The sequence below is a fragment of the Phaenicophaeus curvirostris genome, chromosome 11 (assembly GCF_032191515.1).
Source record: "Phaenicophaeus curvirostris isolate KB17595 chromosome 11, BPBGC_Pcur_1.0, whole genome shotgun sequence".
NCBI classification, from domain to species: Eukaryota; Metazoa; Chordata; class Aves; order Cuculiformes; family Cuculidae; genus Phaenicophaeus; species Phaenicophaeus curvirostris.
Window position 1 is genome coordinate 21,599,331 of NC_091402.1, and position 24,560 is coordinate 21,623,890.

General features: G+C 42.2%; 1 protein-coding gene across 7 annotated transcripts in view; it reads right to left on the reverse strand.

The window, feature by feature from the left end:
• Positions 1-181: 181 nt before the first annotated feature.
• The window catches only part of LOC138725193 (6-phosphofructo-2-kinase/fructose-2,6-bisphosphatase 4), a 48,406-nt gene continuing 24,027 nt past the window's right edge, over positions 182-24,560 (reverse strand). For 6 of the 7 annotated variants that reach the window (XM_069865863.1, XM_069865867.1, XM_069865866.1 and 3 more), the window contains exons 2-14: positions 23,678-23,794; positions 20,746-20,842; positions 18,979-19,045; positions 18,278-18,352; positions 17,671-17,727; positions 17,240-17,361; positions 15,725-15,932; positions 14,993-15,139; positions 14,328-14,432; positions 12,581-12,710; positions 12,180-12,242; positions 9,175-9,239; positions 182-2,862 (exon numbers count right to left, since the gene is read on the reverse strand). In XM_069865863.1, coding sequence (XP_069721964.1) covers positions 2,803-2,862; positions 9,175-9,239; positions 12,180-12,242; positions 12,581-12,710; positions 14,328-14,432; positions 14,993-15,139; positions 15,725-15,932; positions 17,240-17,361; positions 17,671-17,727; positions 18,278-18,352; positions 18,979-19,045; positions 20,746-20,842; positions 23,678-23,794 — 1,313 coding nt within the window. In that variant the 3' untranslated portion in view covers positions 182-2,802. Of the gene's footprint in view, positions 2,863-6,200; positions 6,293-9,174; positions 9,240-12,179; positions 12,243-12,580; positions 12,711-14,327; positions 14,433-14,992; positions 15,140-15,724; positions 15,933-17,239; positions 17,362-17,670; positions 17,728-18,277; positions 18,353-18,978; positions 19,046-20,745; positions 20,843-23,677; positions 23,795-24,560 lie in introns of all 7 variants that reach the window. The other variant, XM_069865862.1, reaches the window with a different exon arrangement.

Consider the following 24,560-nt stretch of genomic DNA (forward strand, 5'->3'; position numbering starts at 1 on the left):
ATTATTTGTTAGTATACAGCAACCTCTGGGGTAAATTAACTTAATTCTGCCTGTGTGTGAGCTCTCTTCACCAAGCTACAATTCCTGTGCTTCCAAAACTCATGGAACCCTGCAGAGCCGCAGGAACACTCTCCGGGCACTTCAGCCACTGCCCCCGGACACAAGGAAACACACGTCAGCGCATGTTTCATCATTTGATCTTTATTACTCTGATCAAAGGTCAAAAAAAATGATTACATTTGTCTGAAAGATAACGAGGAAGGCCAGCGCTGTAAGGAAAGAGGGTCGAATCCCACCAGAGAGGCTGCAGCTGAGCTGGCAAGTGCAGTCACAGGCAGGAGGCAGGAATAAATACAGGGACACCAGGGTTTTCACTTCCCCTCTGCATGATGGTGCAGTCAGGACACAGGGGACACGTATGCAACTTCTGGACAGTGACAGTAACCCCCAATTCCTCACGGAGCCTTTCCAGAAGGGCAGTTACGCCCCAGGGAGAACCGAGCGCTCCCTTCAAATCTACATTTGCTGCCTCCACCTGCTCTCGCCCCCCAGAAAGGGCCGGATGCAGCCACTGATTCAGCACCTCCCTGAAGTGGAACAGACAACTTCATATTCTTTTTTCTCTTCAAGTATCAGCATAACAGTTTATTTACACTTGTACACGACTCTTTTTACTGAACACCACTTAGTCACACACTCATCACAGTATATTCAAAAGCAGGCTATAAAAATACCTACTGGACACGGAACATTTAGCCTCAAGGGATTGTACAGCACCTCTGAAAGCCGAGAGAGGTAAAACAAAGAAAGGGATGAGGGAGACACCTCAGGCCCTGCCTGCCAGCAGAGAGCTCTCACTGGGAAAAAGCTCTTACCACAGGGGGCCAGTAGAACCCTGCTTTTCTAATGCAGCCTCCTGGGATTTGCCCTCCGTAGCTACAGCTAAACTCTGACTTTCTCCATTTAACCAGTGTTCAACACCTCCTGGTCGCAGCTGGACAGCAGAGGAGCGAGGGCTCTCCCACACTGAGCACACATCGAACGGGGAGGGGAAACTACCTCTACATTTCTGCCACAAAGGTGCCCTTGCTAATTATGCATCAATAAATTAACTTCTCTGAGCAGCACCGCGTGGTCTCTCCCCTCGCACGACAGCTACAGACACAGCTGAATTAATAAAGATGTGAAATGGGTGTTACCAAACACGTGGATGGCACTCAAAGCTTTAGACAGCGGCGCTTGAAGCAAGTGTTTGTGGTTGTTCTGTACCCTACGCTTCTGAAACCCTCCCTCTTCTGAAACACAACCCAGGGGTACAGTATGGCTTGAATATATTGCTGAAATTAGCTTATTCAAACAAATCACAGCAGCAGCACATTGTGTTACAAACCCTGCACAAACCAAAGAATTCAGCCCCTGCCTGCAAGACTACGTTACGAGGGCCCAGTATTTCACACAGGAATTGAGAAACAGAAAAACTGAAACAACAAAACAAAAAGAAACCCCAGCACCATGCGTGGTAAAAGCTCAATAAATTGAAGAGAAGTCCTTGGAAAACAAAGAAATCTAGCTACCAAAGAACAGTTCTCATTTCAGATGCGGGAGCCAGCGGCACTGGCAGCTCGCAGCAGTTGTCTGGTAACACACCAAATGCACATCGATTCCGTACAGGCCTCAAGACGCAGAGAATTCCATGTTTAGCACTGGAGTTTCACAAGGTACTAGAGAGCAGCAAAGAACTGGGATGGTGAAGGAACACAAAAACCCCAAGGGAAGTGTGACCTTCAGAATTTACCTGGTGCTTTTCTTGCATGAGCTGTGAGAAAGGTTAAACTCCACCTAACCTTTTGTACTCTTTCCTGCTGTATTAAATGTAGCTATGAAAGAGGAACACATGCTTTTATGCTGAAATACATTCCATTCCTAAGAAAACACCATCGCAGCACTAACAAGACAAGCAGCTTCTCCAGCCCCTGGCAATCGGAATCCTTTTCCCCTCCCTCCCAGTCTCAGAAAAGCTGCTCTCATCCCCTCTGTAACCACAGAAGAAAGGACCGACCTCTCTAACACCCCAGGCTGCTCACGATGCTCACACATCCCCCACTTAATCCTGTCTCTTCCGCTGCCCTCAGCATACAGCTGGCACCAGGAATTCTAAAATCTTGCTAAAACACTGGAATCTTTCAGGTATCCAATCCAACTTGAATGCTTTTTCTTTACAAGGGGAAAGACTCCCCATTTCAGATAAATTTAAGTTGCGGTTGGCAAATAGAAGCTTGGCTTGAAACGCAGACGCTGAACAGGTTTGCAGTTTCAAGTGGTTTCACCACACGAAGTCTCCAATGCTCAAAATGCAGAATTTCACCTACGATCAAAAAATCTCCAGGCAATTCTAGGCAGTCATTCACAGTAAAAATAACAGGGACCCTTAGAAAAACACTTGAAGAAAGTAAAAGCTAGTTAAAATCTGACAGTAAAACCGACACGGGCAATAAACCATCTCGCAGTATCCACAGATGAACAATAAAACCCACTGAAACTGCACAAGTTTACATATGAAAAATCTAAACCAAATCTACTCTGCTTCCCGCAAATCTTTTTACGGATACCTTTCGGCACTGGGAGTTATCCACAACTACAGGTTTTCTCCACAGAAGCTGAATCACATTCGAAATGTCTTAAAGTGAAGGGGGAGGCGCGTTCGTTCCGACTCGCTCAGCGACGCCGTCTCCATTCTCCGGGACCTGAGCTGCTGCCTCCCGCTCCCGTGCTGAGGAAGGGCTGCTGCCGCGGGGGCTGGAGCTATAGGTGGTTGGGCACCGTCCTCAGAGCTTCCTCTCGTGACCGATTCACGCCTACATTCTGCAAATTTAAAGGCAAAAGAGATTTTAAAGCAAGGGTTTCGTGGTCAGCTGTAGTTTTGCTTAACACGCAGCTATTGCATGAGGCAAAAGATGAGCAAGTTTTAATGCTTATTTCCTCAAAATGCTTTGTAAAACACACAGAAAGGTCCCCGTCCAGGAGCAGAAGTCAGAAGCCAGGCCCAGACCTCGCCCCAGCCAACTGGCAGGGCCCACGGGCCTCCCATCCCTAAAAACAGGTTCTCGGAGATGCTTTTTCACTGCCAGCAAGAACACAGATTACACCAGGCCTGGTAGGACAATTGGTCTCCAAACACCATACGCAGGTCACAATGTTGTGGGTTTCAATAGTTTTTTCCCCTTAACCACCATTTTTAACCACATTTTTCTAATCCACTCCCTCTTCTCATTTTCACACACTTAGCGTAAGAAAAACAAAACCCACACAAAGGTCAAAGCACAAGTGCTGATGAAACCTGGAGGGAGGGAAGCCCAGCACTCGTTGTTTCGAGCACAACCTTAACACCAACAGGTACAAACCAGTCCTGGTCCTGTCTGGAAGCAGCTACATCCCTGGAAAGACTCCGGATGACTCCCTGAGGAACTGGAAGCTAAGTTTAAAGCACCTGACAGATACCTAGGCATGTAGGCAGATGTCCCACTGACATCAGATAATGTTTCAGTGGGTTTATAGCCACATTTATCACAATTTACTTTGAAAACAAGTCTCTTCGGTCCGCCTCAAGGAAAAGGAGAACCCCAGCAGCTCACAGCAAGTGGGACTCTTGGCACAAACAGAGACAGAGCGCACACAACTCCATCACTCAACATGCATCAGCTTAAAAAGAAAGTCACTTCCCTCCCCAACACCAGTTTCTAGGATTTCAGCCCTTACTTACGAAAAGGGGAGATGAACAAGCAGCATCAGACTTGATGTGGGGTACTAGCATCACTTCTGCCCTTCCCAGTGCTCCTACACCAGTGTCAGCCCTTTCCTTTTGCACCAGCCTTCAAGCCCTTGGGTCGTCACCCTGTTTTCCACCACAAACACACCACATGGAGAGAAAACACACACACCAACACTGCCAGGCAGCCATCCACGTCCTGGGAATCTCTGCACCCATCCACATGCTGGCTGAGCCGCTCTGATTTCTCTCTTTAGGGGGAAAGAAAAGCAACAACCCTACTTCAGAAAGAAGCTTCAACAGGTGGCATCTCTTCTGCAGCAAGGGATGCACAGAAATTATCAGCATCTAACTAAGAACATGAGGAGCTGGCAAAACCAGTCACACTGCATGACTACAAGGAAAAAAAACAAGAAAACATGCTAGCATTTCTTTGTCTTTCTCTTAGCAACTGATGCAATGTAACCAGAAATTCCTTGGGACAGAGATGCCTCCACAGGCAAGCCGGGTACATTCGCTAAAATCTTTTAAGCTGAGCATCTGCTGTTGATTCAAAGAAAATTAAATGGAATGTGAAATGGAGCATCAATACAGAGGAATCCAGAGGTCCTGGAAGTGAGTCCACAAGCAGCAAGAACCAGACAGCTGTAATATAAACTGAAAGGAAAGAAGGTAGTGAAAACAAAGTGGAAGACACAGCTTCTTTAAGTCAACACAAGGTATTAGAGGAAAGCAAGGAGCCCTTCTGAGTAAAGGCAAAGGGGAAAAGGCTGGAGAAGCAAAGCACACTGATCTATCACACGGAGGGAAGAAAACTCCGTCTGGGATAAACCCTAACGAACACAGCCTAGCGCTTGTCAGGCAAGCACAACACCCCGCTGCAAGACCAGATGAACTGAGGCTCAGAAAGGGACCACTATGCAAATGGATTCCATCTCCAACTCCATCAGGGTGCTCAGAGCCCCATCCAACCCGGCCTTGAATGTTTCCGGGGATGGGGCATAAACCATCTCTCTGGGCAACGTGGTCCAGTGCCTCACCACTTCTTACACCACTGTTCCTCCTCTCCTCACTGTACCCCTCCCCTGCTTTGCACATTTTTCCCCTACAGAACAGAGCCTCCCCCAGAAACCAAGTGCTTCAGGTTTCTGAACAGGACAGTCTGCCATTTCCGTTTTATTTTGATGAGCTACACAGCAAAATGGCAAGATTTTGCAAGAAGGCTCCTCCAGGCACAAGAGCCACAAAAACAGCTGAAATAGATGTTTTTCCCCAAAATTCCAGTTTGGGAAAAACAAACCATCCAAACAGACAAAAGCTTTCCACAACACGCCACTCTCGCTTGCTGTCAAGACTGAAAGACCTCTCTCAGAAGACAGATCCACAACTTGGTGATTTGCTGCCTTTCCCAGACTCAATGCTGCCTAAACACAGAGCTTCCCGCTGCCTCACTTTGCCCACCGTAACATCGCAGAGAAAGGAGCTGAGCCATGGCACCACATCCCAAACAAGCCACAGTCTCCTCCAGCCTGTGAAAGGCTTTGCTGTCATTCTGCCTAGGATGCATTCCCTGCTGGTTTGAGATCCCACGCCTACTGGAGTCACAGCCCAGCTACCAAATCACCAGGCTAACCCTGCTTCCACCTTCTGAAATGGTCAACACCTTACTGTAACCGAGAGAAAATCTGAGTACAAAACAGAGCAGAGCTGTAAATGCTCCACCACCCATGTCCATACAAGACGCAGGAAAATAGGAAATGTAAAATCCCTCCTGCCAGCAGGCAAACTCTGAAGCCTGGTTAATGCACAACAGCTGTTAAGAAAAGTCGTATATTAAAAATGTTTACACATATCCCTATAACTTTGAGTAATCGTTCTGGAACTAAGTGAAAACTCGCTACCCTCTTCAAACAGCACATGGTTAATTAGCACATAGAATCTAGAGCACAAGCGCTACGGATCAGCAGGATTAAGGCTTTACAGTAACTATGAACCGTTATTCTATGCTACATAGCAGTCCAATCACTCCCAAAGGCACTGAAACAGATAATGCTGGGGCCTAGAAAACTAACTTGAGCTTTCTCTTATCTCACGCAGGATGTTGTGTTTCATGGTTTTCATAAACACACTGCGATTACCATTAAATGACTGCTGGCTGTTACAGGAAAACTTAATGCTGCAGGATTTTTAAATTACAGTAATTAACAAAACCAGCATTCCAGTGACAGCCAATTAATGTTCGATAACTCATCCACAATAAATTAACCAGTATAATACAGTTTTATTATGATTTGATTTTTTTTCCCAAAGTCATGTGCTGTACAAACATTAGGTTTGGGGTTTGAGTTGGGTCTGAGTGGGGCTTTTTTATTGCAAAGTGATTGGAATGATTAGTTTTTCAATTCATTTTGAAGTAGTTGGATGAAAACAGCACCCCAAGTTCGATAGTTGATCAGCACACGGGAGTCACTGATGAGCAGGGACTGTTACAAGAGCTTCCTCGGGAGGCCTGGAAATGTCTACATTCTGTATAATAATAAAAATATAGAGGAGAATATTTATCATGCAGCAGTAAGAGCAACACGAATACCAATCAATCAGATTCCTTACAAGTACACGGATGCATTTCTTTAAAAGTAGAGATTGTTTTAATGCTCCCACATCCTGAGAAGGAAGCAGACTGACAGCCGGTTGGTGTCCCAGCATCAGACAGCAGGAAACCGCATCTACAGTAATCCCTGACCCACACCAACGGTGCCACCAAACCCTCGTGTTTAGGAGCAAGTCCCAAGCAGGGAATCCACCGAAACACAGCACATGCACATCTCTCCACTAAGCAACTTTCAGTCCTTGCCTTATTCTTCTTTCCCAAAGGAAGACTTGAACATCTGTTTGCATTAGAGGCAACACAAACCTCTGACAAAGTAGAAAAATACCTTCCCAGATCCCTTAACCATTGAAGACTGACACACCAGCTAGATCTCACCTCATTCTGTAAAGGTTGTAGGAAAAAAAAAACGCAACAAAAAAACCAAATGACATTCAATACAGCAAAAGAAAAATAAAACCAAAACAGCAGCACAGCCACTGCTAGGAAGCATGAGACATGGGTGCAGCCGTGTGGAACCAGGCTCAGGAATCACGCCTGCCACAGCACCACCTCATGCAAGTCTCAAAGAATCATAGAATCACCACCAGGCTGGAAAAGACCCACCAGATCATCGAGTTCAACCATTCCTATCAAACACTAAACACAAAGACCACACAATTAGTTTTCTCCCTGCTATCACAAAAGCAGATTACGACATACTCTACTCAAGTTCCTTCTAAGACCTCGATCTAAGATTTGGCCCATCTTAGGCCATATCATTTCCAATTCTTCAGACTTCAAGTCGATGGGCTTCATGAGTCTTACTTGTTTTACGCTGCGGTAAGCAAATGCAGCTTCCAGTGACATCTCCCTCGCCCCTTCCACCCACAAAGCAATAAAGGAGAGCTGGGTTTCTTGCTATGAGAAACCTCCCCGACCAACTAAGACAGAGGTGTGAAGCACCTGCTGGCATTTTACACCAGCATTTTTTTTCTGGCCCACAGAGGAGACCCAAGCAACAGCTAAAGGAATTCCCCTGAATTATTTTCACTGAAAAGCCTCCTTCATGTGAAAAGGTCAGGAACCAAAGCCACTACAGCACTGACAAATACAAGGCTTTTCACTCCACTTCAGACAAATCCTCCTCATCCAATGAGGTTTACACGCACTCTAAACAAACACTCCAGTGCTCTGCCTGCATTCCTGCAAAGCGAAAATAGTTGTTTCCAGTTCAAGCCCAAAAGGAGCGCTCTGTTCTGAAACAGGACTAAGAATTACTTGTGGGGGCACCGAACAGCACACTGAACAATTCCGAATCTAACAGTTCCATTGTTTAACACTGCTGTTATCTGTGGTGCTGCCTTTAATTAAATGCTTTGACTCCAACAGAGTATTTGAAAATCTGATTTTACAAAAGCAATTAACATTTTCATAGGTGATGTAAACGAAAACTTTCCAAATTCCATGGCCCTTTGAGCAGCACTCACACACAGACAGGATCAACTTAGTTCTTTATTCAGCCCTACTACACAAACAGCTTCACCCTCACTTCACTGGCCTGGGTTTCTCAAGACAGAGGGAGAAAAGCATTTTTTTTTTTTTAATATAAATGCTTCTGCTCCTTTTTTTCTTTATAAAATTCATTAACACAATTTATTTCTGTTCTGAACAAGCAGCTTTTCTTTTGCGCCCACTGAAATCCAGCTATCTGCACGATCCTCCAGATGGAGCTGAAATGCAACTACATCAGCGTCAGTATTGGCTCCACCTCTCGCTAGACACGTTAAGAGTCCCTTGGCGAGTCAGGCAGAGCTTTCCTCCTCAAAATAAACCTCTCCAGTTAGAGAAGTGGTATTCCAATAGCAATTCCTCAAACACTTCAGCAAGCTGTAAATACAGCACAGATATTTTAACAGCCAAACTGAAGATGTTCAGCTGATCTCCATTATTTAACACAGATAACCGAACAGCTGCTCCAAGACATCCTCATCTATTTTCACCCTGCCTCTCCACCACCTTGTCCACCTTGTAGGACTTTTTAATCTGCCTGCAGGCAAGGCTCAGAACCTCAGCCAGGCTTTAGTGCCACCCCTAGCAACATGAGCCTGAGGATCTGCAAGGGAACCAGGAGTTTTTAATCATGACACCTTTTACAGAACTTTCATACTGTAGCACTAGAAGAGCTTTGCACAAGCAGCAGAATCAACCTCAGCTCATGTCAACCCCTAGGAACACACAGAACCACAAGCCTGGCACAGGGAGAGTACAAAGCTGCCGTGGTCTGATGTCTTATTTCCACTTACATGTTACAAACGCACTCAATTTCCTTTTCTCTGTTGTTCTGCTGCATCCCAAGATCTAGCATTTCCTCTCCAGCTTTCGCTTAAAACACAGGTGGCATCATCAATGCCTTTTTCATACAGCAGTGATGAAAAGCTGATGATTTCCTTATTTATTCTCTCCCAAATAAGCATGGCATTCATAATACACTTTTTGACTACACCCTACTTCTACCGCATGGCAAAGCCTGTGAGAACTTTATCTATTTTTTCAGATTGACACCATACCTTCAAGTCCTCAGTCATTTTCTGAAGACAAACTACTCCAGCCAGACCTTGTACACAAGATAAATCTGCTCAATAAAACAGATGATTTCCCCCTCCTCAACAGCAAACTGGTAGTAAAGCTTGATATGTGAAATTAAATACACTTAGTTGAGTTATCATTTCTAACCACAAGGACAATGGAAATCAGCTCAGAGAGTACATTAAGTCAAGTTCTATTCTATGAAGTTCTCCGATTTGAGAAATATTCTTACCTCGGGTTTATCTCTGTGCGTGTTTACAGCTTCAACATTCAGGAATATAGATTCTACTTTACATCCTGTTGATAGAAAACACATCTTTAGAATTGCTTTGCTTTACAAATCAAGTTATAAGTAAAGACGCAATTGAGTTGAAGGTTAATAACTTCCCCCTTTCAATTTATACACATTTCCCAAACTCTAAACAGCTACGGCTACTGAAGTTAACATGTTTCACCAGGACCAATATCATTCTCAACCTGATAACCCATCTCTTATTCTCAAAACAAATTCCCATTTTGAACAACAACGTTCAGTCAGAAAGTTCTTATTTGTATCTTTTGGGGTTTCCTGAATATCCTATACTTCTTAGAACTTCATGGTAATACAGAAGACAAACGCTGCTCCCATTTTATAAAACATGAAAGTAGTTACAAGACAGTACACTGTGTGATGTTAGCAAGACAGTTTTAACCACCTGCTAAATGGAACTTTAAAGTTGACTTCTGAAATGGAACTTTTCACTCAAAAATAGAAAACTTCAGAGTAGCAAGAAGAATTAAACAGTCAGAAGAGAAAACTATTACTCAGGTAGTATAAACAGACCCATTTAGAGAACTCTATGACTCAATACACTGTGGCCACATCATTTTAAGCAACAGCCAATTGCTAAATGCTGTTCCATCTCACATGAACGTGACTTTTACAAGCTACCACTACTCTACACAACATCCATTAGCAGTCAGATTCCCCTGACAAACCACAGGGTCCATCTTCTATCATAAACAGGTTTTCAGCTTTTTCTGCTCACTTATCTCCTAAATTCGTAACAAACTATACAGAATTACTACTACATGTCAGGAAAAGCTGATTTTAGCCTTTTCTAAGAAAGCTACTGCACTTTAAAACAAGAATTAAGTAAATATTTGCCTTCTCTTAGGAACACCTATTCTGAGAAATCCCATTTGCTGTGAACGCTGTGAGCAAACACTGCAGGAGGGTCAGCACCAGGATAAAGTCAGCAAGAAAACAGATTTTAAAGTGGAAAAGCATACATCTCTCACTGGAAGGGTACCCTCATCATCTTTCTGTTCACAGATGCACTGCAAGCCCAAAGTAAAGCAAGCTCTGATCCCTGCTGCTGGCCCTTGCTAAGGACAGAGCACACAGCAGAGACAGCCTCAGACCTCTCAGTTCTTACTGCAAGCTGAGTTCCAGACCAGAAAAAGAAGTATCATATGAAAAGCTTTAAATGTAAGCTAAAGGGATGTGAGTTACTCCACAGTAATTACAATGTGTGTATTCCCTGCTCATTTTTAATTACCAATGTGCAAGTTCACACCTACAGCAAAGTGCATTTTCTCTCTCCTATTTGCTCCCGCTGGGTGAAAGTCTAATTTACCCTAGTTCAGCTGTCAGGCTGTAACAGACGTTCCCCTACTGAGGATCAGACACTTCGGGTAGAAATGATGCTAGCTTCAAACGCCAGGAAGAGCAAGCCCCTGCGGGAGGGGTTACCCCAGAACAGGATTAGCTGGAAACCACTCAACGCGCCGTGTTTGATCCTGCATCCTGCCTCACCAGAGCCAACTGACACATCGACTTCAAATAATGCTATAGATTTATTACTGTATAAACAGTTTACACAGCCCTTGGATTTTCAGATTATTAAATTCCCAAAAGTAGGTCGACTGAACTGTGCTAATCAGACATGTGTATCAAAGACTTCGAAAAAAAGAACACTGAAGTCAAAAGGATGCAGACAGTATCTCGTGCCGCTTCTTTTCCTTCCTCATTTAGTGTGTGAGCAAACACTGCCAACACCCAGGCCCTCTTAAAATTTATGAGGAGTCACCCAACTTCCAACTAAAAATAAATCAAGAACCACCCCAAGACAAAAGCCTCCCTGTTTTCACAGTCTGATCCGAGACAGGAGAATCCAGCTTCAAAAAGGAAAAAAAAGAGACATTCTAACTGTTCTAAATCTGTATTTTCAAAGCCCAGCTTGTCATGCAAGGCTGGGAACACCAGGTGTCACCACAGCATCAGCAGATGCTACTGTAAGACACTGCAATTAAACCACAAACATCTCTTCAGATAGATTTCCCAGCGTAGTAGCTAGTTACTTGTCTGAATTTTAATTGAAACTGAACAAAAAGCAAAGGCCTAGCCAGCTATTTTTCAAAGCTGATCAAAGACACTTTAGCATTTCCGATTAATAACTTGACTAGCATTTTTGGCAATCCGTTTCCCAGTAAACTGTGCAGACAGCTCTGTGTCTATGAACACTCTTCTGAAGTGCGATGAGATTTCAGAAGATATAATTAAAGCCATCACTTAAAGAAAATTAACAGCAGGCACGTGTTAAGCTGAGGCCGAAACGCACACAAAACCTAATTAGCAATTAGCCTAAAACCCAAGTGTACATGTTGTAACGCAGACCCTGCGCTCTGCAAATCACAGTTAAAGCCCCTGAGCTAAGCACCAGTAACAGCTGCTGACAACTGCCAGCAAGGGAAGTTCCTGCAGTAACGTGAGGTCCAACAACAAATACTTCAGGAAAAGAGAACAGTTATTTAAAAGTAAGAGCGACACGCTTTGCAGAGACGTTAAACCGACATAAATGTTAACTTCCTCGTCTTATAAGAAGCAACACATTGAAATACATCAATAAAAACTGAGATCTTGCTGTATCAGATGTGCAAGTGCCAGAAGAAATTAGTGAAATAGCATGGATTGAGTACAAAAGAACACTGCCCACTAGCAGCTACAGCCACAGGCAGTTTCAGGCTTTCACCAGTACGTACATATTTCCTGGCGTAATGCAAAGCAAATGTAGAATCAATGAATCCTTTGGTTTAACAAAGCTGTACAGGCACATGTGCAATCTCAAACCTAGTTGTTTGATTTGTTTTAAAGAAAAATAAATGAAAAATGTGCTTTAATGTCACTGCTTCACAAACTTTCCGATGACACAGAAAGTACAGACTTATACATTACACCTACTTAATGCTACTCACCATAAGCCACCGGGGTTAGCTTTAAGACAGTGTGCAGCGGGCACTTCAGGTAAGGCAGTTGTTCTGAGAAATCAAACAACAAATTACATATGAAACAGATTATGAGAACACTAACTGTCCTGTTATGCTAAAGGTCAATGACTTAAGCATCTTTTTATCTGGCAGTACATCTGTTTTCTTTCCTAGTCTGTAACAAGAGATGTTATTAACAGAGCAAAAACCAAACACGCAATAAGAATCAACTACCAAGTTTCACTTGTGCGTCAAATACAAAAGATTACACTCAAGTACTTGCCTAGCACAATGACCCTCTCATGAAGTGTTAGAATTTAATGTTTGGAACCTTAAATCAGTAAATGTTCAAAACCCAGGCCATTTGTAATGTATCAAGGAAGACTTACCTGCAGGCTTGTCAAGAAAATATGCAAGCAAACAGCGCATGACAGCTTGGTGACATATGACAAGCACATTTTCCTGCCTTTCAAGTTCCATAATTACCGGCTCCAGCCTCTGAACAAGATCTTCATAGGACTGGGCAGGGAGGAGAAACACAGCACATTAAAAAGGGAAAACTCTTTGAACATTATATGCATACAGTTGCTTTACTTTCATGTTAGTCATCATCTAAATTAGTGCACAGACAAATACAGTAGCAAGTTTTCCCTAAATTAAGAGCACAATCTGGGTCTTCCAGAGTATCAATGAACATACACATAAAATAAACCTCCCTTGTGGAATATCACACTATAATCAAGAATTTCCACAAAATCCCTACAATTTCATTCACAGCACCTGCAAACGTACAGGTTAAGTCTTGCACATTATTTTCCATACCTCACCTTCAAAAGCATCTCTCTTCCAAGCAAAAATCTGGGACATTCAGCCCACAGACAGCACACAAATGGTTCACAAAGCCTGACTTGTTCAGGCTGCCCTTTGAAAACAAGCTACAGTCTTGATGAACTGATTAACAACAGCCCCTATCCCATCAAAAACCAGAAAGCTAGGATGGTGGATTTCTCTTGCTACCTGTCCTGCACAGCAGGTAAACAGCAGGATTTCCACATGTGGGTGCTTAAGTTAATTTTCACAGGCACAGTAAACCCAATACTTCCAAAATTGGGAGTATTGCACATGGGGAGAACACGGCTTATCACCCAGCAGGGCAGGGAATGACCAGCACACTCTGTTCCCCAAGCAGGCAGGGGCGCTGCCCAGCTGGAAAGTGGCACTGCTGATCCTGATCTTGGCAAGAGAAACCAGCAGTGCCAGAGGCTGCGCCAGCTCCTGCAGCTTAGAGAAACTGCCTTTGACAAACAAGTGAGATCAACCCATCACCCCAAGGCGATGAAGCAGTTTGAAGCATTTGTCCCTGTCCCAGAGGATGGCATCAGTTTGAAAAACAACTTCTTGTTCAAACAGATTAGAAGAACTTTGCAGCTTAATGACTGGCTGCCTCATTAGGAAGACAGGGGTCACACCCGTCGGAACGCTGCTCCCATCACGAGCTGCTCCCAGCACAGTGATTACTCCTGACTGCTGAGGAAATAAGATCTTGGAGCTCTGCTTCCTCCTGCCACAAACAGCTGAGCAGCTGCTCCAATTACTCCTTTGCCCTGAATGCTGAGCCTTTAGCACCCACCCACAGGCCGGGTGACCAGCTGGTAACTGCCACCCGTAATGTGTTTGCTTTAGAAAAGCTTCTGCAAGTTGTTTTCCCAGCGGCAAGGAGGTTATTAAAGACCAATGTGGCGACAGATTCCCCCAGCATTTCAGCCAGAACTGCATGCAAAACATCATTAACTGCAGCAAAGATGAAAAGAAAGAGGCAATCTTGGCAGGATGTTTGCACACGCAGTAGTTTGAAGCCTTACAATCATTCTTCCTGCTTTACCACTGCAGGATCAGCATCGAAACAGTGCCCGGACCAAAGCTCTCCAATATTTTTCTACATCTATGCTTTTATTTTTTAGTTTTCAAATTAAGTAGTCTGGGCTCAATCCTTGCAAACTCCTACGTGCTTTCCTCTGGAGAAAGGAAAAACCTTTCTATTAATTTTAAAGTTTATTTTTTCCTTCCTAAAGCCAGCAGGCGTGTATTCCAGAAAACAAGGAAGTCCTTCACCTTCCAAAACAAAAAACAGCGTACCTCTCCTTTAGGATATCTGTATCTGTATTTGTCTTGGTCTCTCAGTGCAAATTCAAGAGGATAATTTTCTTGTATTTCTTCATATGTCATTTCTTCACACACTCCCTACAGGTCATAAAAAGAATTAAGAAGCATGTATTTCCAGCAGTGCAAAAAGCAGCTATCACTGTTAAATAAAACCATATATAAATAACCTTTAACAATTGTATTTTGTTACTCTGACACTTAAAACTGACGAGCAGGACACTAAGTCGAACTTGGACGTGTTAGAAGGAATCACTTAATCCCTGTAGAAGTGAAGTTACGGGTGAGCAAGGTCACATTTTATCTATCACACCTGCTTATGCATCTTATAGGTGCAGTTCAAAAGTGCCAACTACCAAAGCTTTTTTCCTTCCAACCCCCACCTACCAAAAATCTCACAGCATCGTAGTTTCTACAGGGGGACTGTTTTACTGGGAAAGATAGACCAAGACTAAATTAATTATGTCAAATCTTCCAACTTTTAGCCTTGTTAACAGGAATAAATGACAAAATTTCCAGCCTCTAGAACCAGCTTAAATGACTTTCTATCCCATAAAAGGCACATAATTACAAAATTAAGTATTTCCTTCATCCCCAGCAAACAAAACAACTTATTAGATATTTAGGACAGAAGAACTTACTGCATCAATCTCATTCAAAACCTTCCACTGCTCGTAAGGCACTCCCAAGGCTTCAGCAGTCTGAATCGTCCTTTTCATCTGGCTGGTCCAAACTTTCAGATCTTTGATGTTTTGCTCATTAATAAATTGTGCCAAGCTTTTGGCAAACTGAAAGAAAAACCATGAGACGCTGGATGAGGGCTGGGAGCCAGCACATTCTGTTCAGTTTGGAACGCACAGGCTCTGGCCTCTAAACTCACTGTAACTTCTCCGAATGGCTCTGTCAAAGCTTCTGTTAAGAAATGCATCACATACCATTAAACCAAGAGGGACAGAAGAGGGAAGGAAAGGATTATAAGGAAGACAAGTTTTCTGCAGTTCCCATCTTAACCCTTCAGGAATTCTCCTTTTGGCTTTAACTTGTGAGCCTTCACAATTATCCAACAAGTCAGGATTTTATAGTTAAAAAACAACGCTCTCTTAAAAACTGATTTGCACTGAAGGATAAAAAAAGAATTTTAACCAACAGAACGACAGAGAGATCAAAGAGTATGTACCAAATCACAGCATGTACCAAATCACAGCACACAAAGTGGGTTCCTCCAGTTTCCACTACCCATGTAACTGAAAAAATCCTTCTTAAATATGTTAGGAAAAAAGGGGCGTAGAAGAAAGCTGTAATTACACAGCACAAACTCCACACATGCATAGATACACACAACACCCAGTCACCCTTGTTCGGGAGGTACCTACTTCTTTGCCCCGGACAGACAGTCCCGGATCTCCTCCTATTCTCCCTTTCAGATTGAGTTCACTTTCTCCGTGTCGACAGAGGTAGATTGACCGAGGAGTCACATGGATATTCATGAGGTAGTAGACAATCCGGCTCTGGATGTGATCCATTACTCTGTTCACAAGGTAACTCCTCCCAACATCCATAATTTTAATATAAGAAAGATCCCTTTCACAAACAAACAAAGAAGACAATGTAAGATTCCACATAGTTTCTATCAGCACGTACCATTTTTCTCCAGGTTAGAAACACTTCTCCCACAGCCAACAGGTGTCTGATTGCACCCAGGGGCCAAAACCCACAGTAACTATCTACCCATCTCAGGTAATCCTTCCAGAAAAACTACAGCATCAGACAGTCCAGGCACGAGCCTGAAGCAAGGCATGTTCTCAACCACTCCACGTTAGCAGAACTGTAATTTACTCCACCACTACCTTCTCTCAGCATCAGACAGATTATATTTCAATTTTCATTGCTTACCCTTTCTCATCTGAGCTATAATTTCAGAGTAGTGTCTAGTTTAGAGGAGGAAAAATGTCTAACAAGCTGAAAATAACCACTATTGGTTTCTAGCGATGCATTTGAGGCATCACCCCACAACATAACAAGAAAACTTACAGTAAAACCAAACGGAGGTGATGAGAAGCAAGTATCATCACCTCATCTCTGATAGTAATGATTAACTGCAAAGAATGCTATTTCACCTAGACACAGCCATTGGGTCCATCACAGAAATTACACGCATGAACTGAACTGATTGAACCAGCTTCACGCTGCTTACACTCAACTACACGAAAATGCAGCTCAGCCTTCTCCACAGCACTGGTCTCAAAACAGACCAGAATCACCTGGTATGAGCAGAGCTCAAAACCCCACACTGAAATCCTGGACTGCAGCAAGAGAAACGGGGCTCCTCCTCACATGGTTCATCCCTGCCTTACTTCTAGGTGTTCAAAGTGAATGAAAACCAGACGAATGCTCAGGGAAACCTAGCTATGAGATTTTCTCATAGCCCTGCATCCGCAGGATAATTGCACAAATAAATAAATTTAGATGTCATATTTGAGACTAATGTATTCCAAATTTATCTAGGCCATGTCAACAAATGAAATTATTCTTAGAAATCACTCGGGACTCCTCCATATTCTAAGAAAACAAATAACAACCAACCACTACAGCTCATCTGGAATAATCTGTAACTTCTGTCTCTAACCCAGAAGAATCATACCATTCTCCAAGTGGGAAAAATCAAAGAGAATATTGTTCCAGAGTCGACTCAATAGCAAGTTTTCCTCAAGCAAGCAAGTCTCCAGGCTACAACTCCAAGACAACACTAACTTATCAAAGGAAAGAGCTCAAAGCCATTAAAGAAACATAAATAGAAAGCCCTAATGCCCAATACAGAATTCTCCATCCCCTAAGGAAACATCTTAAAAATAGCCCAGTTGAGATCACAGTATTACTTCATCACTTACTTGTCAAGAGTTTCATCTAGGGTCTCATAAGAGTTCTTGTAGCACTCTATTCTTTTCATGAAGTCTTCTGTTGCTTCATCATTACTACAATCAACATAGTCAGGACTACCCAGCTTCACTTGCTGTTTAAAATAAAGAAAAGGAGAATAGTACACGAGTTTCTCTCCTTTTTCAATTGAGGTTTAAAGAAACAGGAAGTTTTTGTTTCTGTTCTCACTCTTATTTTCTAGACGCTAATTAAAATACACGTCAAGCAAACATAATTCATTTAATTAAACTTACGAGATCGTATACAACATGGACAGGAAAAGAACTCAAGTGTTCCATTAAAGTTTTATTTGCTATTGGAAGTTCTTATAATGTACTTCTAAAAATACTGAGCTACTTTAAACTTGACTAAAAATAGTTAAAGCGACCTTTCCTATACTCACCACAATGTTTGCAGCAATGACTTCTGGATCCACACATACTGATTCAACAAAAAAAGTCTTTAATCCAAACGGGAAGTGATGTGCACAGAAGGAAGGAAGAAAGAAGATCCATTAAAACGCCTCTGGAGACTAACACACATGAGCAGCATGCTGCTTGCTTCCCTGCTAACCCCTTTAAGATTACTGGAGAACAGCTAATGCAAAACAATCCCCGGCAGAAGGCAGAAAGTTTTTGGTCTGTACAGAACTAACATAGAATTCCCCCTCTGTTTCTGCAGTAAAAATCCAAACTGCACCAAACCCCATATTTTAAGTAGCTTTTGTTGACTGTACACACAGAACTACAGATCCCGGATCACAGAAGTGAAGTCATAGCATAAAATATTAGCTCCAAACAGTGCACACATTAATGACAATAAAATGAGGATGGGGTCACTTTTCATCACAAAAAATGCTTGAAGACACAAGAAGTTCTACGGCCTAAACATCTAGGAAGGATGTGGTCTATACTAGCACATCTCTACACTAGGGAGTACAGAGAAGGGCAGAACTATCACTGCCCTACTTATCCAGGCAGCAGCTCAGAATCCCTTTGCTTTTGACTCACCTTATATCCATTTTCTTCACCAAATTTGTAAATAGTTTCTCTGCGTTCTCGAGTTGTGTTTGTAGCATCAAAGACCTAGGAACAGTTAGAGAGAGAGAGGGAGAGGACTTTAAAAAGCATCAGAGCCACATAAATGTTTTACCAAAGTAAAACGTTTGCCAAAGTAAAAACTCCACCTCATGCCTCCAGCAAAACTTATAGTTAAATGTTTTTTCCCCGACTAGTTAATGAAAGCACCATTATGCATCAATATGCAGATATGTAGCAATTTGAGTTTCTCCTGCTCTCTTCAGAGATGTCTTACATCAGTAGCACAATTGCCAAGCAATATCCAGGATGCTTTTTGTTCATAAGTCTTTTACCTTTCACTGGAAACACTAGACTATTAAATAGAAACACAAGCAGGCTGAGAGAATTGGGGTTGTTCAGCCTGGAGAAGAGGAGGCTCTGGGGAGACTTTAGAGCAGCTTCCAGTACTGAAAGTTGACCCCTCGAATCACAAAGTTGCTCAATACAACATCATCACCCTGACCTAAAGTACTTCTTTCCCTGCAGCCACAAGGCAGACCTAATATCAAATCCAGAAGAAAAAAAAAATCTGATATACTGAATAGATACTGGAATAATTTAGGCTTCGTATGATCCAGCACACACATACAGTTTTGTGGGGAAACATCTCAAAAATCTGTCTTCAAACTTACAGCCACGTGCCCGTTTTCTTCACTGAGGTACTGTCGGACGTCATTCAGCGCTGCTAAGGCACACTGTCTTAAAAATGAAAGAGAGGAAAACTCAAATGCTAGTTAAAGTCATTTTATTAATGCAGTTGTGCACTGTGACCAAAGTGCCCTGCATGCGTTAGGGGACGTCTCTCCAAACCACACAGTTTTTACTTAGCACCCTCCCAAAACATGCTAAAATCCAGAGGTAAGTGATGCTAAGGAAACTTGGCCATGGCCACCTGCCTAAAAAACCACCAGCCCACTGCCTCCCTGTGCAACCCATTACTATGATACTGCTGCAGAACATCTACCAGCTTTGCTGACCAGGACAAGTTTTCATTGATCTAAAGTAAAATCACTGAATCACCCCTGCAACGGCATTCTTTTCTTGATTACCTATTCATAGATATTTGCTGCCTAATTTGATTGCCAAAGATGGAAAAATAAATGAACTGCAGGCTTTCACTTTTTGGCCCTAAGTTAAAGTGGAGAGACAACTATTTCTCAGTTATCTACTACTTCTAACTATTGCATAAAAATTGATTATATAAAAAAAAAACCCTGTTAAGACAGAGTAACACAAAGTTAGCAACGAGTATTAGAGACAGAAGTGAAAATAACATCCCACAGTAGTCACTGACATACTTTATACTCGTCTTACATCTGGAAAAGAATAAATTCATTTGCAACTTTCTTATTTCCCCAGCATTAGTATTACCTTCAAAGTCCACTATAGTTTCTAACACAAAAAATACTGGAGAGCAACATAATGTTGTGCACGACTTACTCCTTAGCAGAATTGTACACAACTTATTAGTAGAACAAAGCCTCATTTGCTTCCAATAAGCACAGTTTTTTGCAGTACCAACATAAAACCTGCCCATTTCAAAAGCCTTTACTTGTTTTTGACTTCCAGACTGAAATGCTTCACCCTTCTGCATTTACCATATTGTGGATGTAGTTGGATCTTAAAAGAAAAATGAAGGTTTTTCCATGCTGGCAGTACTTGCACATTAGCATCGTTAATGAACGTCAGGCACTGGGATTCATCAGTCAACTGTTCACTAAATAAACAAACTCTCTTTACTCATTGCTAACTAGGCAGATTAGCACACAGCCCATTTCACGTTCTATTCCTTACCATTTAGTCTAATAGGTGACACAGAGACACGTTAAAAGGTTTGGTTCTACCTCTAAGCAAAAAGGCAAAGGCTAATGCACCCCCTCACTACTCTTCGGCCCCAGAGCCTTAAGAGGTTCTTGGGGAAGTTGTTCTCCTTTGACATTAGCAATACTCAGCTGCTGCCGAAGGGGAAAGAGGAGAGCAAGGACAAGCAGAGGGGCAGCCACAAAACAAACTCCAGACAGTGGCAAAGTCCATGCATTTTTGATGCATGAGCCAAAGCAATTAAGAATAAAACACTCCTTGTTTTAAGGAGCCTAAACAAATCGCATTTCCATTCCCCTAAGATTTCTGTTCCCACTCATTTCATATTGCACTCTTAAATGTTTTCCCAAGCATAGTGAAGATAACAACGAATGGTAAAGAAAACCAGAAGACTTCCCCATTCGATCTTCTTTAAGAGGCCTTCTCTAGATTTTCTCCTCGTCATTTCATACTGCAGTCTCTTAACTGTCTTTCTTGAGTATACAGAACAACTTAAGAGCTGTCTCTCAAGAGCAAATTACACAGGCTACCATTTATATCCCAACAGCATTGTGTAGCAAAACACATTCAAAACTTACTTCCTGATTTTCAAGCCTTCTTCATTGTCAGGCAGGAAGAATTCAAAAGATTTATACTTCTTCACCAAATCTCGACGATACTGACCGACATTAAATTCTGCCAAGAAGAAACCAATATTAGAGGGAAATAACGATGTTCACATAAAAAGGACAAAAATTATGACAGCTTGGAAACCAAATGACCTGCAAAAATCAAATAATCCAGCGTGTATGAAGTCACCGTACCGTACTACTTCCTGAATTTTGGAGAGGTGGTTCATTTGGGTTTAACTGTAAAGACAACAACAAAACATAGAAGTGGGAAAAGAACATTTGGGCTGTAGGGTAGCTTCCATGGAGTCACCCAACCATGGTGCTGTGCCTCCATCTGCCAGCTTGCCTGGACAGCAAAAGAAACTCTCTATCCCCCTTTGCAGGGACAGTTGGAAATCTATTCCAGTAGCCTGCAAAGGACTAATAGCAATCTAGTTCTCTCTTCTCTGTATACGTGTAGTGAATAATATTCCGACAGCAGCTCCCAAAACTTTCAGCTCTTTTTTAAGCACAGAAGAGTTTGAAACAGGACTAACCACACTTGCTTTTCATAAGTGAAACTTAAAATTCAGAGTTCAGAAACATCTGTTCAGAATTCTGCTCAAATGTTTGTTTCTTAAGGATCAGTACACACTATTTCACCACCTCTGTTCCATTTATTTTAACAAATGCTTAAGTTGTAAAAAAAAGAAACCAGCACAAGTACCAAACATAATTTTACTGTGATCCCTTTTTAGTGGTCAAAGAAAATCATTCCTTATCCGAGCAAGGTTCTACAAAAATCTGCAGCCATACACACGTCACTGTATCAGATATGAGATTATGGGAAGGCATTTGTGTTTTGCCACACAGCAGACAACAACGCTGTAACAACTTTGAAAACAGGCCTCTGACGTAGGATTAATGTTTAACTTGTTTCTGACCTACAGGTTCTCCCTGATGAACTGCGAAGCGTTTTTATTAACACTATAGCAAACAAATACTCTGTTTGAGAAGCTGCCACAGTGTAACTCTTATACTTGCCAGGCTTCATTTCTGGAAAGAGGAAAAGAAATAAAATAGACAATTCCTGAGTTGTAATTGAGAAAAGAAGGTAAAAAGGCTCAACCATAAACTGCCATTGGGATAGGGAGCGGCAGATAAATAAATAAATATCGTTTATCCCCTCAAAAGTCAAGTTTTGTTTGAATTCAACAATGCTGATATAATTATTTTGCAGTTAACTGTACAACACAGATGATCGCACAATCCAGGTTATTCCGTGACAGGCTTAATGAACACTGGCCATACCAGCTACATGAAAAGCTGCCCCATTGTAAAAAAAACAGGATGCAAGAAGCTCAGGCGTTCAGTGTTGTGAGGCAACAGTCCTTTAAAAAATAACGAATTTCATAAGAAATGATAATTACTGCAAGAAGGTCACACACAGCAAAGGAGTGAATGCTACCTAGCGTGATGATCTTTAGCCCTCGTTATTAGCATCCACCCCTGTGGAAAGGTTTCATTAAGCCACCTGGTACCACAGTGACCACACAGCCAGGACCATTCAAAAAAGTTTCCAAAGTTCAGTATCTAAAAACAACATTGCAACACAGTTCTATTCAGGCATCTAATTGACCTCATTTCCTTCAAAAAGCCTAGACAAGCGCCCTTTGTATTTTTAACTATTTCACGTTCTAAATGAGAGGGAATTTTGGAAGGAACAAAAGAACTGATGGTTGAAACAATTGGACTCTCATCAACCCTAGGTTATGTACCTCCACCTTCTGTTCTTGAACTCTCCGTCTTGCTTAATTACGTCACATGAAAAGATACCATTTATCTTCTCTCTGGTTTACAGACCCTCATAACTTTAACCATCTGTCTCTGAGAATAAGAACACTGACTATATTAAGCACACACTTAACTTTAAGACATTAAGAGCCAAAGGGTAACTCCAACCTTATCTGTCAATTCAGTCCCCATCAATTACCAAGGTGTTATCTATTCCCTCAGTCCTGAAGTATTCCAAATTGACTTCAGCTTCGCTAAAGCTGCAGCACTGCTGACAATAAACAAGAGCAAGGGTCTGTGGTTTTCCAAGAAAATTCTAAGTCACCCTTTCCAATCAAGACAAATCATAACCAGCAACCTAGGATGAAAGCTCATTTAGCAACTTCATGTTGTACATTTTAGTTAAATTAGGAAGTATTTTTTATGAGGCACAGGCACGTATTTTCTGATGTGCTGCTCACAGAAGCCCATGAAGCTGGGTTCACGTGGACTTAAGTCTTGTTTCCTTGATTTGGGCCCAGAAGACATCACAGGAGCTCAGGAATGAGGTAGGACAGACAGACCCTTGGCATAACCAATCTAAGCCATCATTTCCCACTCAAAACACACATATAGAGCTCTTACAAGAGCAATCACGAGTGGCTGGTTCAGTTCCTCGCACTCTTACTGTTCACAAAGCTGTAACTCATTCCACAAATGCAGCTAAACAAAGTTATGCAGAGAATTGCACCATTGCACAAAGTTCACAGAGAAGAGAAGCTGGAGAAGCCAGAACTTTAACCCAGAAGTGCTGACTTCTTGTCCGCTTGTAAACAAGATGCCCTTTCACCCACAAAGAAAGGGGAAGGAAAAAAGAAAAAACAACACCTGAAGAGCCAAAGCGTTAGGCATAATGGCAAAAAGTTCATTTAGGCATCTGGCAGAAGGAGATAAATGAACAGTCACCAGAATTTGATTAATTAACATCCAAACAGAGAGCCCGTGCTTGCTATTGCATAAAACTAAGTTAACAAAGCAGAAAGTTGTTAAGTACTCAAACTGGGCAAGGAAATTACTGGGAATTAGGTTTATAAAACACCTAACATCAGCCCTATCCTTCTGACATAAACAAAAGTAAATCCATCACCTTTTGTAGGCACTCCAATCCAGTTCAAGTAGCGCGTCAGCTTCTTCGAGATGTAGGTTTTTCCTCTTGCTGGGAGACCCACCATGACAATCAGGGTAGGGCAATTGGTCATACATACTGAAAGAAAAACAGAAAACCAGGATTTACCATCACCATCCCCACAAAGCAACAGCTTATACTGCAGTGGAGAATTACAGGCTGTGCACTCTCTGAGGAGGTGACCGTTCAAGCAGCTCATGCACCGTGCCTCACTGTTTCAGGGGGTTTCTTCTGGAGTTCAAAGGACCTAACGAGGTTTCTTAACGCTGTGCTGAATTTTGGAGGGTGAGCCAGTGATAGTGCAACGCTGGACACACGTTGTATACAGGCAAAAGACAAAAATACGTATGTAATCTGCATACATGTTTTAAGACATACAAAAACAACACCAAAAGGAGGGCATCGACATCTCACACCCCTGGGTACCTCGGTTCAGTGCTTGCATTGAAAGGAAACGGCAAGGTGTACAGGCTTTTTAAATCTTTAAGGGAAGACCTCAACATTGCTCAACCTCTTCTCGGTTTTGAGTAAAAGCACAGCAGACGTAGCTTAATGCATAACAGCATGACATGGTACACATTATTTATTATTTCTCCCTGAAATGTTAACACAAAAACCTCTCTTGAAACAGAGCTCAATTTTACTGTTCTTCAATGGTTACTAGGAATAAAGCACAACTTTTCTATGCAATCAAGTACAATAATCTGATATGCAGATATACACATAGAAATACTCTTAATCAAAGTCAGAGTGTTTAGTATAATGTGGGGTTTTTAACTAAGTCCCAGTTAGATATATAAATCAAACACCTTGCAGCACTTCCCTTCAAATGACAAGTTTTTAA